Source organism: Erinaceus europaeus, chromosome 22 (genome assembly GCF_950295315.1).
Source record: "Erinaceus europaeus chromosome 22, mEriEur2.1, whole genome shotgun sequence".
Taxonomy (NCBI): domain Eukaryota; kingdom Metazoa; phylum Chordata; class Mammalia; order Eulipotyphla; family Erinaceidae; genus Erinaceus; species Erinaceus europaeus.
This window is the reverse complement of record NC_080183.1, coordinates 15,363,617-15,381,483: the sequence shown is the minus strand read 5'-3', so window position 1 is coordinate 15,381,483 and position 17,867 is coordinate 15,363,617. Positions and strand designations below refer to the sequence as shown.

At 57.5% G+C, this 17,867-nt stretch overlaps 1 protein-coding gene across 10 annotated transcripts in view; it reads right to left on the bottom strand.

Moving 5' to 3' along the window:
• Nucleotides 1-17,867, bottom strand: part of TTLL5 (tubulin tyrosine ligase like 5) — a 157,748-nt gene that overhangs the window by 44,925 nt on the left and 94,956 nt on the right. For all 10 annotated transcript variants that reach the window (XM_060181298.1, XM_060181297.1, XM_060181294.1 and 7 more), the window contains one exon: nt 14,202-14,356. In XM_060181298.1, the coding sequence (XP_060037281.1) occupies nt 14,202-14,356 (155 nt within the window). The remainder of the gene's footprint in view (nt 1-14,201; nt 14,357-17,867) is intronic.

Here is a 17,867-nt window from a genome sequence, read left to right as displayed (position 1 = left end):
CTGTGTAAATTGACTTTGACTGGAAATCGGAAACTCTGAACATTTCTCTCTCTCTTTTTTTAAGCATTTACTTTTAGTTTTTTAAACTTTATTTTAATAGATAAAAGAGAAATTGAGATGGGCATGGGGAAATGAGGGAAAGAGGCAGAGACACCTGCAGCCCTGCTTGGTCACCCGTGAAGCTTGCCTTCCCTGGGGACCAGGGGCTTGAACATGGTGGTACGTGCACTCAACCAGGTGCACCACCACCTGGTCCCCACGCAGAACATTTCTTAACTTTGTCACGTGTGCCAAGTCAGGGCTAAAAGTATCGATAGTGGGAGTCGGGCAGTAGCGCAGCGGGTTAAGCGCACGTGGCGTAAAGCGCAAGGACCAGCCTAAGGATCCCGGTTTAAGTCCCCAGCTCCCCACCTGCAGGGGAGTCGCTTCACAGGCGGTGAAGCAGGTCTGCAGGTGTCTGTCTTTCTCTCCCCCCTGTCTTCCCCTCCTCTCTCCATGTCTCTCTGTCCTATCCAACAACGACAACATCAGTAACAACAACAATAACTGCAACAATAAAAAAATAAAACAAGGGCAACAAAAGGGAAAATAAATATTTTTTAAAAGTACAGGTAGCACAAAAATATATTAAGGGGATCCGCCATCAATTCAGGCAAGACGACAGAGGCGGTGGTTACAGTGAGAATGGCCTGGGAGGTGGCACAACAGACAAGCATCGGACCCTCAAGGCTGAGGTCCCGAGTTCAGTCACGGGCATGCATGTACCAGAGGGTGTGCTATGGTTCTCTTCCTTCTTCTCTTTCTCTCATTAATCAACATTTTAAAAAGCCTCTTTCGCATGTTACAGAAATAGACCTTAAAGGAAGAATGCTGACCTACCATTTTCTGACAGGAAATAACATATGAGACCAAAAGTCCCAGAATGGCAGGACATTTAGAATCACGGCAAAATCAAAGTCAAAATGGCCCAGGAAGGGGAAAGCAGTGGTGTCTGGGTCATGAGGTGAAGGCTGGGTAGCGGCAGGGAAAGAAGTGGTGAGAAAGTCTCCAATTTTATCACGATCTTCTCGAATCACTCATCTTTTTAAGTTGAGCAGACAGCGAGGCACTGTCGTCCTTGGCGGCTGTCCCTGATGCTCAGCGAGGCTGAACCGAGGAATACAGGGAGGAGGCCGCTTCCAGGTGTCCCCCCCCCAAAGCTGTGGACACTCAGGGCAGTGAACAGCCTGAGCGGAAAGGACACTCAGGAGGTGATGCCGCGGGTGCAGGCGACAAAAGACACGCAGAGCAGAGACTTCTGGGCAGGAAAGGCACTATTGACGGTAAGAAAAGGCCGCTCTCCTGCAGCAGGAGAGACAGCTCCCGCGTGACACCCACCTGGCTCCGCAATTACTGCTAAGAGGTCGGGCGGTGGCGTATTCGGATAAGCACACATAGTACTAAACACAAGGACCTGTGGAAGGGTCCCAGTTTGAGCCCCCAGCTCCCCACCTGCAGGGGTGTCATTTCACTCTCAGTTTCTCTCTGTCCTACTCAATAAAGTGGGAGGAAAACAAGTGGCCACCAGGAGCAGCGGATTTGTAGTGCAGGCACCAAGCCCCAGCGATAACACTGGAGGAAAAAAAAAAAAAAGAGGTGGTGAAGCAGGTCTGCAGGTGTCTGTCTTTCTCTCCCCCTGTTTTCCCATCCTCTCTCCATTTCTCTCTGTCCTATCCAACGACAGCAACAACAATAATAATAATAACCACAACAATGATAAGACAACAAGGGCAACAAAAGGGGAAGAGATGGTCTCTGGGAGCAGTGGATTCATGGTGCAGGCACCGACCCCGGCAATAACCCTGGAGGCAAAAAAAAAAAAAAAAAAAGCTCAGGAAATGATAGATGCTGGAGGAACTCTGCTTCATCATTGGTGGGGACGCAAACTGGGGCAGCCCTGCTGGAAGACTGTATGGGGAGTCCTTAAGCAAACAGAAATGAAGACGTGACATCAGGACAAGGGCCCATGTCCTACTTCATCGCAGCAGGCCAGTGACATTTGATTTGGGGGACCCATGCTCCATGTGGGGGTACTGACTAGTGGCTCTGAAGCCAAATCAATACTGATCTGATAATTCAGGAAAGCAAAAAACATCTTTTTGCCGCCTCTGAAGCCTCCGAGGGGAGCAGTGAGGACAAGACTCCCACTAGGACTTATTATCAGCACTCAGGCTGCCTTCTGCTCCCTCTTCTTCTAAGGAGTGTGAATTTTTATTTGTATACAACTAGGAATGTGCTGTCAGTCTTTGCTTAAAATTAATTTATTACTGGATAGAGATAGAGAGAAATTGAGAGGGGAGCAGGAGATAGAGATATATATATAGAGAGAGAGACAGAGAGACCTGCAGCCCTGCTTCACCATTCATGATGCTTTCCCTCTGCAGATGGGGACCAGAGGCATTTATTTATTTATTTATTTATTTATTTATTTATTCCAGAAAAAAGATCAGCTCTGGTTTATGGTGGTGCGGGGGATTGAACCTATGACTTCAGAGCCTCAGACAAGAGAGTCTGTTTGCATAACCATTATGCTATCTATCCCCTCCCTGCGCTGTGAGTCTTTACCAGAAAGCTCAGGAGATAGCATGCAACCTTTAGCTGATGTCACTGTACTTACTTACTTTGTCACTCTTTTTTGTTTGTGTGTGTGTGTTTAATTGCCATCAAGGTTACCGCTGGGGCTCAGTACCTACACAAGGAATCCACTGCTCCCAGTGGCCATTTTTTTTTCCTTTTCTTTTTAATTGACAGGACAGAAAGAAATTAAAATGACAGAAGGACTCTCAGCGAGGACTGAGAGAAGACAGAGGAGGAAAGAGACGCCAGCAGCCCTGCTTCACCGTTCGTGAGGTCCCCACATTACCGGGTACGGATGAGGGGCTTGGACAGGGTTCTGGAGCAAAGTGACACGTGCACGTGGCTGGGCAGGCCACCACCCAGTCCGCAGTGATTCTTCTAAGTTCACTGACTCGGCATCACAACAGCGAGTCAGCTTTAAAACTGGACCACCAAGGGGTCGGGCAGTGATGCACCAGGTTAAGTATGATGCACAAGTATGATGCACAAGGATCCCAGTTCGAGCCCTGGCTCCCCACCTGCAAGGGGAGGTCATTTCACAAGCGGTGAAGCAGGTCTGCTGGTGTCTCTCTTTCTGTCTCCTCCTCTCTAAATTTCTCTCTGGCCTATCCCCACCCCCCAAAAAAATGAACACTGTGCAGCTCTAGAGGACCCAGGTTCAATCCCCGGCACTGGCATAAGCCAAAGCTGAGCAGTGTTCTGGTCTCTCTCATAAAAAGAACAACTAAATCTCGAGGAGGAGGAGGAGGAAGCATCAACTTCTCTACAGGATTCAGAAAGGAAAGTAGAGTGTCTCCTCATCATTGTGAGTCTCTCCAAGTTCCTGGAAGGCTGGCAAACAGACTGGAAAGAGAAGAGGCCATGGAAGACAGTGTGAAGGTTAAACTTAATTAGCAGCTAAGTCGATCTGAAAGGTTCCCTAATAGCGGCGGAGAAAGACTCTCCGTCAGCCTGGCAGCAGAAAACCCAGACAACCGTCACAGCAGTAAGACCTGTGATGGTAGAGTCAACAGTCTCGCCTCCTGCAATGACTGTGTGCAAGTAAACACACACAGCGCTCGCGGGGAGGTAGAAGACACGCAGAATATAAAGCACGGGTCAGGCAGCGGTGCTCATAGTACTAAGTGCAAGGACCCATACAAGGATCTGGGTTTGAGCCCCCGGCTCTCCACATGTAGGGAGGACGCTTCATGAGTGGTGAAGCAGGTCTGCAGGTGCCTCTCTTTCTCTCCCCCTTTCTGCCTCCCGTCCCCTCTCAGTTTCTCTCTGTCCTGTCCAATAAAAATGGAGAAATGGCCCGGGAGCAATAGATTTGTAGCGCTGGCAATGAGCCCCAGTGATAACCCTGGAGGCAAAAAAAAAAAAAAAAGGGAAAGCAAAGAAAATGCTAAGCACGATACCCAGCGTGCTCCAGTGCACTTGGCCTTGGCACTGGCCTGGCCTGGCCGGGCGTCCAGCCTTTGTCACATCGCCCAAGGCCACCAGACTGCGCTGGTGAGCGGTGACCTGGCTCTGGAGAGGGCATGAGTCTGGCGGAGCGGAGCAGCAGAAGGAAGCATGGCCTTTGTCGCCTGTGCTGCAGAAGCTTCTTATTCCAGGGGAACGCGGGGGGAGGCCTAAGACTTGGGGGGGGGCAAAGCCAAGGCAGCCAGACTTGCAGAGAAAGGACGGAGGACGGAGAATAAGCAGGAAGATGTCTCCAAGGACAGTGAACAGCTCCCCCCCTGCCCGCACCGCCCGTGGTTCCTTTGTGACCGTGTTGGCTGGAGAGTTGTTTACAGAGCAGGATAAGGCCCAGTTATAGGCTGCAAACTCCCGCAGAGACGCGCTCTCCCAAAGTTCGTCCCCCAGGACGGGTGGAAAATGTGAGTGTGTTAGCGGGCTGCCAGCTGCGGTGAGGACGGGAGGCCAGTGCTCAGGGGGAGAGCCGAGGGCGGGGCGCAGGGGGAGCGAACCAGCCCCCCCCCCCAGACACAGGGCGAGTGCAGGCAAGGGGCCCCTGTACCACCCCCGCAAACCCCGCCTGGCTCTGGCTCTCCCTCCAACCTGAGCTGAGGGCTGGAGGAGGCCCACAGCCAAGCCCGCTCAAGTTCCAGGCAGTGTTTTCTGTTTTGTTTTTTTATTTTTAAATTATCTTTATTTATTTATTGGATAGAGACAGCCAGAAATTGAGAGGGAAGGCGGCGACAGGGAGAGACAGAGACACCTGCAGCCCTGCTTCACCACTCGCAAAGATTTTCCCCTGCAGGTGGAGACCGGAGGCTTGAACCCGGGGCCTTGTGCGCTCAACCACGTTCCATCTTGTGTTACTAAGAATCTGCTCTCAAACCAGGCCCTACGTCAGCCACCGTCATGCCCTCAAACGGAGGCTGGCACTGATCGCTTGCTTGGTTTGGGGGGCTGCCAGGACCTTACTCACTGCCCAAGGCTGACTTTTCCAGACAGAAGGACACAGAGACAGATGGAGGAAGCTTCCTCCAGAGCGGTGGGGCTGGACTCGAACCTGGGCCGCACTGGTGGCAGCAGGCTGTCTCCGGGCGAGATGTGGGCCCAAGTGGGCTGGCTCCGGCCTCTCTTCTTCCCGGCCAGTGCGCCGCCTTGTGCTGGGGAGACCCCGGGCTGTGACGGGGCTGGGCCCGGAAGCCCCGGAACCCTTCACGCCGCGGCCGGGAGCGGAGACGCGAGCGTGACTCCCGTTCTGCCACTGAATCGTTTCTGCACGGCGCTGGGGTCACCTCCACACACTCAAGTCTCCTTGCTTGTGACGCGGTTTTCTGTCAGCTCCACGGACGCTTCTGAGCCTGGCGCCTCGGCACTGCTTCACCTCCCAAAATGGAGGCCCGGCGCTGGCCGCCCTCCCGCCGCCCCACGGCTGTGAGGACTGTCCATCCTCGCGCCAGGGAAGCACAGGCGCACCCCGTCGTGACGGCTGACGTCACTTAATGCCACCGAGCGACAGGATGTCACCCTTACATTCCCCGCGCCCCGCGTCTCTTCAGAGCTTCGGCCCCGTCGCCTCTGCTCTGCTCTGCTCTGTGGCAGCCCCCGCAAACACCACTTCTTCAGATCCCTTTTCCAGAAGAGTCAGCAGGGCTATCGCTTGCTCGATTCTCCCTCCTCCTGCAGACTCCCGCCCTGTGGTGTGCTGTGAAGAGGCAGAAAAGAGCGAGGCCGGAGTGGGAGCCCAGAGCCGGCGGGAAGCTTCCCGGGCGACCGCGCGGTGTCCTCGGGAGGGAGGTGTCTGTCGGGGGACTTGAAGCCAGCTCCTCCTGCCTGGCGACGTGCGTCCTCCCAGCTCCTCCTCCTCCTAGCGTCTGCCCTTCTTCCGTAGCCAGTCAACAGCGTCAGGCTGACGTCTCGCTTTCACCACACAGACTCGCTTTACGAGAGAGGGAAGCAGAGAGCGACAGACGCCGAGGAGGAGGCGGCGGCGGGGAGACACGGAGACAGACCAGGGCGCCTGGCTGCGGCACTAAGCCCCACACATGTGCGTCCTGCGCGCCAGCTGCTCCGAGACCTTCCCGCGCAGCCCCATGTGCAGAGCTCGGCCGGCCGAGGCTTCAGGGCAAATGCTGAGCTCCAGGCCCACCCGGTGGCTTTCTGCTACTCCCCCCAGGCCGCCCTAATGCCTGACACACAGGCCCCCAACAGGAAAGAAACTATGTCTGAGGATGGCTTGAGAGTGAAAGACAGGAACCTGAGCTTCCAGCAATGTTAGCGAGAGCGAGAGAGAGCGCGCGCGAGCAATCGGAAGATGACGACTTGGTTCTGAGGTTGTGTGAAGAACCCCCCCAAAGTGGAGGGCCGAGCAGGAAGGGGGCTGGGGGTGGGCAGGCAACGGGTCAGGCCCTCCAGGCCCGTGCGGCGAGCGAGGCTCCACCACACGGACGGTGGGCGGCGACGGGCAGGCGGGAGGAGCACAGGCCGCTGTCCCGCGTCGCGTGTGGAAAGGCCGGCGAGGGCTCCAACGGTCCGGCGGCCGCCACGAGGAGAGGAGGGCCGGGCGGGAGCCGGGAGCCGTCTGAGGCCTACTCTCCCCACGGGCGGCCTCCAGCTCCCAGGAAGGCGCCGCACTTGCTGCGAACTCAGCGAGGACACCCCGCCTGGACGAGGACCCTCCGACGGCCACGCTGGCCAAGCCACAAGCAGACAAGCAGGCCGGAGAAGGGGCTGCTTCTGCCCCCGCCCGCCCGCCCGCCCACCACAGGCCGGCTGAGGGGAAGCACCAGGCACCCTCCAGGAAGGGGACGAGGTGGGGAGGCCTGCCGCCCGCGCCCCCAGGCCGGCGACTGTGCTGTGCTGGAGCTCGACTGGACTCGCATGTGACACTTTCCCTGCTGGAGACGGCCGGCTGGCCGGCAATTAATCTCACTTGGTGCCTCCGAGCAGGAACAGCAGCCGGCCGGCAGAGGCCGGGGCCGGGGCGTCTGGGGGCCGAGAGGCGGCCCGGCCTTCCTCGCCCACAACAAAGCTGAAGCTGCACGGGGCCTCCAGACCCACAGACCCAGGGGCCCGGGGAACCCCGAGCCAGAGGGAGACCACAGCCCGAGGCAAGTCTGCGGGAAGGAGGTGGGCCAGGTTGTCTGCTGAAAGCTTTTGGGAGCCATCAAGTCCAGACAACAGTGTGGGCGGGCCATGGACACGCCCCATGTGAGGGATTCTGTGAGTCACCAGCTCTTGTTTCTGGGGCTCCTGGGGGGGGGGCAACAGCAGCCTCGTCTTGTCTCCATTTTGTAGCTTTCTCCAGTCAGGATCTGGGGGTGGGGTGGGGAGCACCCCCGTGCACTCGTGCACTCGTGCACTCAGCACCCAGACCCCAGGGGATCAGGGTCAGGGCCCTCCCCCCCAAACAGCCAGGCTGTGGGTAAGTGTGAGTCTTTGCCACCCATGAAAAGACCAGATGAGGGGCTCATAGTTCAAGCCCCGAGTCCCCACTTGCAGGGGAGAAGCTTCAGGAGTGGTCAGAGTCCTGCAGTGCACTCACCCCCCCCCCCCGTCTCTATCTGAAATGTTTTGTGAATTCTTATTTTTTATATTTTAATGTGATACAGATAGACAGACAGACAGATAAAGAGACTGACTAAGACCAGTCCTGCTCAGTCCTGGCTGATGGTGGTGCTGGGGATTGAACCTGGGACCTCAGAGCCTCAGGCAGGAAGTATTCTGCAGCAGCCCTGTGCTGTCTCCCCACGCAGTGTCACAGCCAGGAAGCAGCCCCGCTCTCTGAGCACCTCGGCCCACCCCACACCCAGGCAGCCAGTGCCCTCGCCACGGCCCCGTTCTTGGCTGGGGAGACGGCACGGGGGTGGGGTACAGTCACCAGTTCTGGGGCGCGAGGCTCTGACCCCACAGAGCTCCTCGTCCTCCAGTGGCTCCACGGGGCCAGCAGACGCTCTAGGCCCGGCCGCCACTTGTATCGCACCTTTTCCTTATTTACAAGGATACAGAAATGTACAAGGGCTCCCTCTCCAAAGCCAGTCCATAGCTCTGGGGGGGTGGACACCTGGGACATGCTTTGACGTTTTGCCGCCAGTGTGGAAAACGGCAGCAGACTGGTCCTGCAGACACTAGATCCAAGACTGCAGGGAGAATGTTTTCCAGAGGATCGAGGTTCCGACGATAAAATGCCAGTGGAATCTTTGGGAATCTTTTGTATGGAAAATAAAGCTCTACGGTCTGAAGAGAAGTCTTTTTACGACTTATGTTTCAGGAATGTGGTTACTCAGTACAATGCAGACCATCCAAAGGAGCGTCTCCCATGAAGAGAGCTGTGTGGGAGGAGGGAGAGGCCTGACTGAGGTGTCCTGTCGGGGCAGGCGGGGCTCTCTAGGTAGAGTGCACACGTGACCCGTGACCGTCCGGGAGGGCCCGCGTCCGCCCTGGTCCCCACCCGCGGGGGTGAGGGCTTCACAAGTAGTATGGCTGAGCTGTAAGCATCCCTTCTTCTCTTTCCCCCTCTCTCTCTCTCTGTCTCACCCCTGTACTAGAAAGAAAGGAAGAAAGGAAGGAAGAAAGAAAGAAAGAATGGCTGACAGGAACAGTGGAGTCATTCAGGCTCCAAATCCCTGTGATAGCCTTGGTAGGGAAAAAATCCTGTGAGAAAGAGAGAGAGAGAGAGACAGACAGACAGAGAGAGAGAGAGGGTGAGAGAGAGAGTGAGAGTGAGAGAGAGTGAGAGAGAGTGAGAGAGAGAGAGTGAGAGAGTGAGAGAGAGAGAGAGTGAGAGAGAGTGAGAGAGAGTGAGAGAGAGAGAGTGAGCGAGAGTGAGAGAGAAGAGTGAGAGAGCGTGAGAGAGAGAGAGAGTGAGAGAGAGAGAGAGAGAGTAAGAGAGAGTGAGAGAGAGAGAGAGAGAGAGAGAGTTCACCCGGGCTGCCGCTGCCATCTGCGCTGGGGAAGTTTGATGTTGATGTTGTGGCACCCTCCCCTCCCTCCTCTCTGTCCCCTCCCTCCTCTCTCTCCCTCCCTCCCCATCCCTCCCTCCCCTCCCTCCTCTCTCTCCCTCCCTCCCCATCCCTCCCCCTCTCTCCCTCCCCTCCCTCCTCTCTCTCCCCCTCACTGTAAATGTTGGCCTGGAGCAGTGATCAAGTTCTGCCTCCTGGTCTCCAACTCTCTTTTGTTCTTCCTCTTATTTTCCTTTCTTCTTCCCTTCCCACTCCTCCCTCTCCCTCTCTCCCTTTTTTCCTTCCCTCCCATCTACCTTTCTTCCACTTTCTCCCCTTCCCTTCCCCTTCCCCTCCCTTCCCTTCCCTGTCACTTGGATTTCATTGCCCTGGGTGGGTTATGTTTTCATAGATATGGGGGGAGAGCGAGCGAGTGAGAGAGCGGGACACACAGCACCACAGCGTCCCCCAGTCCCAACCCTTTGTGGTCACAGCTGAGGAGACTCTTCTCACCCTGACCACTGGATCAAAAGACAAAGAGGACTCAGTCCATGCTGCTTCCTCAACAGTCTCTGCTCCCCACATCACAGCAATGAGGTGTTTCCTCCAGGCCCATCCTGCAGCTGTGTGTGGGGGGCTGGGGGCTCAAGCAAGCCCTCTGGCAGCTGTGTGTGGGGGGGCTGGGGGCTCAGAGCAAGCCCTCTGGCAGCTGTGTGTGTGTGGGGGGGCTGGGGGCTCAGAGAAAGCCCTCTGGCAGCTGTGTGTGTGTGGGGGTCTGGGGGCTCAGAGCAAGCCCTCTGGCAGCTGTGTGTGTGTGTGGGGGGGCTGGGGGCTCAGAGAAAGCCCTCTGGCAGCTGTGTGTGTGGGGGGGGGCTGGGGGCTCAGAGCAAGCCCTCTGGCAGCTGTGTGTGTGTGTGGGGGGTTGGGGGCTCAGAGCAAGCCCTCTGGCAGCTGTGTGTGTGTGTGGGGGGGGTGCTGGGGGCTCAGAGCAAGACCTCTGGCAGCTGTGTGTGTGGGGGGGGTATGGGGGGCTCAGAGCAAGCCCTCTGGCAGCTGTGTGTGTGGGGGGGTGCTGGGGGCTCAGAGCAAGCCCTCTGGCAGCTGTGTGTGTGTGGGGGGGCTGGGGGCTCAGAGCAAGCCCTCTGGCAGCTGCGTGTGTGTGGGGGGGTGCTGGGGGCTCAGAGCAAGCCCTCTGGCAGCTGTGTGTGTGGGGGGGGGCTGGGGGCTCAGAGCAAGCCCACTGGCAGCTGTGGGGGGGGCTGGGGGCTCAGAGCAAGCCCTCTGGCAGCTGTGTGTGTGTGGGGGGCTGGGGACTCAGAGCAAGCCCTCTGGCAGCTGTGTGTGTGGGGGGGGCTGGGGGCTCAGAGCAAGCCCACTGGCAGCTGTGGGGGGGGCTGGGGGCTCAGAGCAAGCCCTCTGGCAGCTGTGTGTGTGTGGGGGGCTGGGGACTCAGAGCAAGCCCTCTGGCAGCTGTGTGTGTGGGGGGGGCTGGGGGCTCAGAGCAAGCCCTCTGGCAGCTGTGTGGGGGGGCTGGGGGCTCAGAGCAAGCCCTCTGGCAGCTGTGTGTGTATGGGGGGGTGCTGGGGGCTCAGAGCAAGCCCTCTGGCAGCTATGTGGGGGGGCTGGGGGCTCAGAGCAAGCCCTCTGGCAGCTGTGTGGGGGGGCTGGGGGGCTCAGAGCTAGCCCTCTGGCAGCTGTGGGGGGGGGCTGGGGTCTCAGAGCAAGCCCTCTGGCAGCTGTGTGTGTGTGGGGGGGCTGGGGTCTCAGAGCAAGCCCTCTGGCAGCTGTGTGTGTGTGGGGGGGGCTGGGGGCTCAGAGCAAGCCCTCTGGCAGCTGTGTGTGTGGGGGGGCTGGGGGCTCAAGCAAGCCCTCTGGCAGCTGTGTGTGTGTGGGGGGGTGCTGGGGGCTCAGAGCAAGCCCTCTGGCAGCTGTGTGTGTGGGGGGCTGGGGGCTCAAGCAAGCCCTCTGGCAGCTGTGTGTGTATGGGGGGGTGCTGGGGGCTCAGAGCAAGCCCTCTGGCAGCTATGTGGGGGGGCTGGGGGCTCAGAGCAAGCCCTCTGGCAGCTGTGTGGGGGGGCTGGGGGGCTCAGAGCTAGCCCTCTGGCAGCTGTGGGGGGGGGCTGGGGTCTCAGAGCAAGCCCTCTGGCAGCTGTGTGTGTGGGGGGGGGCTGGGGGCTCAGAGCAAGCCCTCTGGCAGCTGTGTGTGTGTGGGGGGGCTGGGGGCTCAGAGCAAGCCCTCTGGCAGCTGTGTGTGTGTGGGGGGCTGGGGACTCAGAGCAAGCCCTCTGGCAGCTGTGTGTGTGTGGGGGGCTGGGGGCTCAGAGCAAGCCCTCTGGCAGCTGTGTGTGTGTGTTGGGTAGCTGGGGGCTCAGAGCAAGCCCTCTGGCAGCTGTGTGTGGGGGCTGGGGGCTCAGAGCAAGCCCTCTGGCAGCTGTGTGTGTGTGTGGGGGGGGGCTGGGGGCTCAGAGCAAGCCCTCTGGCAGCTGTGTGTGTGTGGGGGGGTGCTGGGGGCTCAGAGCAAGCCCTCTGGCAGCTGTGTGTGGGGGGGGCTGGGGGCTCAAGCAAGCCCTCTGGCAGCTGTGTGTGTATGGGGGGGTGCTGGGGGCTCAGAGCAAGCCCTCTGGCAGCTATGTGGGGGGGCTGGGGGCTCAGAGCAAGCCCTCTGGCAGCTGTGTGGGGGGGCTGGGGGGCTCAGAGCTAGCCCTCTGGCAGCTGTGGGGGGGGGCTGGGGTCTCAGAGCAAGCCCTCTGGCAGCTGTGTGTGTGTGGGGGGGCTGGGGGCTCAGAGCAAGCCCTCTGGCAGCTGTGTGTGTGTGTGGGGGGGGCTGGGGGCTCAGAGCAAGCCCTCTGGCAGCTGTGTGTGTGTGTGGGGGTGCTGGGGGCTCAAGCAAGCCCTCTGGCAGCTGTGTGTGTGGGGGCCCTGGGGGGCTCAGAGCAAGCCCTCTGGCAGCTGTGTGTGTGGGGGGGGCTGGGGGCTCAGAGCAAGCCCTCTGGCAGCTGTGTGGGGGGGGGGGGGCTGGGGGCTCAGAGCAAGCCCTCTGGCAGCTGTGTGTGTGGGGGGGCTGGGGGGCTCAAAGCAAGCCCTCTGGCAGCAGTGTGTGTGTGGGGGCTGGGGGGCTCAGAGCAAGCCCTCTGGCAGCAGTGTGTGTGTGGGGTCTGGGGGGCTCAGAGCAAGCCCTCTGGCAGCTGTGTGTGTGGGGGGGCTGGGGGGCTCAAAGCAAGCCCTCTGGCAGCAGTGTGTGTGTGGGGTCTGGGGGGCTCAGAGCAAGCCCTCTGGCAGCAGTGTGTGTGTGGGGTCTGGGGGGCTCAGAGCAAGCCCTCTGGCAGCTGTGTGTGTGTGGGGGGGCTGGGGGCTCAGAGCAAGCCCTCTGGCAGCTGTGTGTGTGGGGGGGGCTGGGGGCTCAGAGCAAGCCCTCTGGCAGCTGTGTGTGTGGGGGGGGCTGGGGGCTCAGAGCAAGCCCTCTGGCAGCTGTGTGTGTGGGGGGGGGGCTGGGGGCTCAGAGCAAGCCCTCTGGCAGCTGTGTGTGTGTGGGGGGGCTGGGGGCTCAGAGCAAGCCCTCTGGCAGCTGTGTGTGTGTGGGGGGCTGGGGACTCAGAGCAAGCCCTCTGGCAGCTGTGTGTGTGTGGGGGGCTGGGGGCTCAGAGCAAGCCCTCTGGCAGCTGTGTGTGTGTGTTGGGTAGCTGGGGGCTCAGAGCAAGCCCTCTGGCAGCTGTGTGTGGGGGCTGGGGGCTCAGAGCAAGCCCTCTGGCAGCTGTGTGTGTGTGTGGGGGGGGCTGGGGGCTCAGAGCAAGCCCTCTGGCAGCTGTGTGTGTGTGGGGGGCTGGGGGCTCAGAGCAAGCCCACTGGCAGCTGTGTGTGTGGGGGGGCTGGGGGCTCAGAGTAAGCCCTCTGGCAGCTGTGTGTGTGTGGGGGGGGGGCTGGGGGCTCAGAGCAAGCCCTCTGGCAGCTGTGTGTGTGGGGGGGGCTGGGGGCTCAGAGCAAGCCCACTGGCAGCTGTGTGTGTGGGGGGGCTGGGGGCTCAGAGTAAGCCCTCTGGCAGCTGTGTGTGTGTGTGTGGGGGGGTCTGGGGGCTCAGAGCAAGCCCTCTGGCAGGTTCTTCACTGGGTAACAGCAGTATCTCAGTTGCCCAGGAAGCTCCACCATGATCGCCAACTCCGGCTCACCTTAGACTGATGCCATTAAACTCACATTCAATCTCTGGGATTTTTACACATGGACATTTAAAATATGGATCAAAACCAGAAATTCGGTAAACTGGCTCCCCCTCAGCCCACCCCACCCCACCCCACCCCACCCCCGGCTCAGAAGCCGCAGAATCTACTTGACCTTTATCCTCCCGATTGTCTCCGTGATACAGAGGCACCTGCCTCGCCACCTTCCACAGGAGCACTGTCCCGGGAGGCCGTCTGAGTGTAATTATTTATCTTGGTTGTTTTCTAGATGAAAACATAAAGCACAAAGATGTTCTTCAAGGTGGGGTTGGATCATATGGTGGTTCTGCAAAGAGACTCTCATGCCTGAGGCTCCAAAGTCCCAGGTTCAATTCCCCATTAACCAGAGCTGAGCAGTGTTGTGGTAAAACAAACAAACAAACAAACAAACAAACAAACAAACACCAAAAACACTTCCATTGTTACTCAACACAACACCCAGGCAGAAACAGTAAGGAGCGGCGGTGAGTTAGCTTACCTGGCGGCACACCTGCTTGGCCGTGTGAGCAACCCAGGCTCGAGCCTAGCCCCTACCACACCAGAGGAAGTGCTTGTCTGAGTTATCCTCCCACTGCCCCCTCCCCCCCTCCCCTTCTCTCTCTCTCTCTCTCTAACTGAAAAAGTGTCTTGGGATGGTGAAGCCCCAGAGAAACAGCAAGGCATCAGAAGAAGAAAGTGCCCGCAGCTGGCACATAAATGCACCCCATAAAGACGCAAACAGGGTGGCTTCCTGTTCTCCCCCAGAGGTGGTTGGACCTGCATGAGAAACCACCTTTCAGGGGACTTGCTATAAGCTTTCTTACCAGTTAAAGGTGGCCCTGTGGTCCAGTGCCAGGCGACCGGGATAGGCGGCCAGAGGTGCCCGTCTCTCCGGGGCCTGAGCAGGGTCCCAGAGCCCCAAGACATCTCCTGACTCGGACGTCCCCGAGTTTAGATCCAAAGGTGGCAAGACCCACCGCCCCGTGATCACGCTCGCGCTCGGCCCGCCACGCACCTGCTTCCTGGAGGGCTGGAGTAGCTTTCGGGAGCCTGGGGGTCTGATGGCAGCGGCCATGTGGGGCCGCTTGGGCTGAGGACAGGCCGAAGGGTGGGGGGAGTCGAAGCACTGCTTCTGTTTATGATGCCACCTGCCAAGTTCAGGTTGGCTACCTAGAGATGAGGGAGAGAGGAAGAGCGTCATTCTACACAGCTCTACAAGTCTCTACAAACGTATGGGGAAGGGCAGGCGGAGGCTCGGCGCAGGACGCAGGTGAGCTGACACAGCTGCGGGGAAAAGGTATCCCAGGGCTCCTTCTGCTCTGACGCGGGCACGGTGCCCTGTGTGCCGGCTGCTGGTGACAGTGACAACCATGAAGGCAGTGGGTCTCTGTGTTCAGAGGGACTCGGAGTGTGCTCAGGTCTGGAAGCGTGAGACCAGCACCTGGATCTTGTTTATCAATAGGCAGCTAGAGTAATGATTCTTGTAGCAGATATTGTGGCTCTACGTGTCCTCTACAACAAGAACTCCGAGGCCCTGTTGTGGCCCCAACAGAGTTCTGGGAAATTAGCATTTGCCTGAGGCCTGAAAATTAGCATAGGAATGACTGCGGCAGGGGACACAAGGGACGTGGAGCAGCCCCTCTGCTCTGTTGATCCTGTGACCTCCACAGCAGACTCTCCATTTGCCCTGTCTCCCAGATTTTCACGCGGTGATCTTGGGTTGAAACTCAGTTTGTGGGCTTTGGACTTTCACCTATTTTCTTAACCAGACTTCTCCCCTCACATTCTCAGTGATTTTTATTGAATAAAAATCTCTTTTGCTTAACTTTAAATGGAGCCACTTATTTGCAGCACCCGGCTATCAGACCCAATAAAGCCTCTATTGTTTAAGCCTGTTCTCAGCTCCCCGCAGTTTCAACTTAGAACACAGCCCAGAAATGAATGGCAGAAGTGGGGTCTGGGCACAGTCTCTGAAACGTGTTCTCACAGCACCACACCACACAGAGGCTTTGAAGACGAGCACCCATGCCAAATGAAGGGACGGGGGACAGGAGGTGGCACACTTGGTGGAGTAAGGACCTGGGTTCAGGGCCCTGGTCCCCCCCTGCAGGGAGGAGGCTTCGTGAGTGAAGCAGGGCTGCTTTCTCTCTCCCTGCCTTGCACCCTTTATCTTCTTTCCTTTCCCTTCCCCTCTCAATCTCTCTGTCTGATCACATAAAGGAGAGGCGGGGGAGAAGGGAAAAAACAGCCACTGGGAGTGGAGGGCTCGCTGTGTAGGCGCTGAGTCCCAGCAATAACCTCAGGGGCAATACGAAAAAAGAGAGAGAAAGAAAAGGAAAAAAAAGAGAGAAAAGAAATGGTGGCGAGTACTGCTCAATAAATTCTGTTCTATCCATATGAGCAAGTATCCACTAGGAATTTTGGAATTTGGAATTTAAAATATTTTGAAAAAATACTTAATGATCCAATCAGGCTGCTGGCTCAAGTAAAAAAAAAAAATCAAAAATCACAATGTAAACGATAGAAGTAGAGTCGATCTCCTTCCATAGAAATATACATTCTTAAACATTTTGAAATCAAAAACTCCAAACATAAAAGGGTCACCCTTGGGGCTCTGATTCTACACAATTCTACTCCACTCCTGACATTTATAAAGGGTGCAAGACAGAGAGGGCGAGAGAGAGAGAGAGAGAGAGAGAGAGGAGTGGCACCACCATCCTGCCTCCCTTCTCATGAAAAGCTTCTGTGCAGGAGCTCACATGTGGTGGTGGCCAGGAGCTGGAACCTGAACCCTTGCAGTGAGGCCAAGTGTGCACTCTGCTAGGTCTACGCCTATGACGCAAAGCAAACAAATTAAGTTCTGAGGCCTCAGAGTTGATCTTGGTCTGTCGTCTCTGCTCCCAGCGGGAGGAGACGCACAGGGTGACTAGAGTCAGAGAAGGCGCCGGCTGTGGGGAGCTGGCCCCTCAGACCGCCGAGCTCTCCTCCTTCCCGGCCTGGTCTGGAGCCCGAGTGCAGAACCGGCAAATCAAACGTGACTCTGCAGCTGGCAAAAACACTAGTGAGTGAGAAAGGTCTTCAGGCTAGCGACCAGCTGTGCCAAGCGCTCAGTGAAGGGACCTTCTTGATAATGACGATTATCACCAGCAAAGAGAACACACTTTGCTGCTCTGACACCGGCCCGGTGCGATTCCAGAGCAGGTCTTCTGGTGTGTGTGTGTGTGTGTGTGTGTGTGTGTGTGTGTGTGTGTGTGTGTGTGTAGCAGATTCTCTGTCCAGCTTTGGTCCCAGTGAACTTAAATACGTACTTGAATAAAACCCCTCAGGGCTCTCTCTCCCTTGCAGCTTAATGTGAGAGAATTACTTCTTGCAGGGAGCGAGAGGGGAAGGCAGAAGTCACCAGATCCCCTGATTGCAAAAGCGACTAAAAAGGTTTAAAATAAGCTTCAGAAAAAAATTCTGAATCTACCAGTTACAATACTGTGAGAAGCAGTGGAAATTCAAAACCACCAAGACAGCTGAGTGTTGAAATAATCGGCTTATTCAATCTTCCTCTTCAATCTGCCTCTCTCTCTAACTGGTCAGCTCAGTGAATGGTGCCTGGGGCAAACCCAGGCCCCAGGGCCCATCCCCTGCAGAACCTTCGGGCCTGGGGACAGAGTTTCCTCTCTGCTGTCTGGAGGACTTCACCCCACCCCCTCGGTGACCTCAGCGCATTTTTTTCCTTTTAGTGCCCAAAACACTGTTTATTTTTTAGCCAGCCTTCTGAGCGCGGCAGGTGAGCAAATATGTGAATGTGTGTGGTAGGGACGCATTGCCCGCATTCCAGCCAGACAGGTGCTTGAATTATAGCAGGAATAAATGCAGGTGATGGACTTGAAAAGGGGGAGGAGGAGCAGAGAGGGAGGCCAGCTTCCGGCGGCTGGCCCGGCCAAGCATTCGGCGGTGCTCTAATTACCAGAAGCTGGTGGTGCCCTGCCGGCATCCCACCACCCACCCACCCACTCAGACACCTAAGGCTCTGGTGTCATCCAAAGAGGGTCCAAGGACAGGCCTGACTAGCTCGCTGCTGCTCTGGCTGGCACGCTCCAGAGAAGCTGGGGTCCCAAATGCTTAAAACGAGTCCAAACCTCAGAGGTGCCTCAGTAAATGGTTATTATACTCTCTCCGGGCAAGGTGTTGTCTCAAGTCCTGCAGACGTAAGAATGTGTGACCTAGACCAACGGCAATATTGAAGGGCTCAGGACATGGGGAGAGATGACTAACAGAGCTCAGGGCGTTCAGAGGTGACTGCTGAAGTGAGCCTAGGAGGACCCATATGAGGACTGCGTGGGGCAGGGCTGGCTCCTAGGTGGGAAGGGACAGCAGGAGTGAAAACGCAGAGACCTGGCTCGAAGGATGTCTAAGAAAGCAGGAAGCAAGCGAGTTTGGCCGGAGAGGAGAAAAGCAGCAGACAGGAACAGACAGGAAAACAAGCTGGCGTCGCTCTCGAGGGAAAGACTCAAGAGGCAGCTTTGGCCTTTGGGGACCACAGGGAGGCTGCCCCAGGGTCCCGGCGAGTTGGGCTACCTCAGAACCGTGCCGTCTGTTGAGGGGTGTGCTGACAGGGTGAAGGAACAGTTTGGTTAGGAGAGGGGCAGAAGGCTGGGAGGCAGCAAACCCAACCCCATTCCCCCAGCCC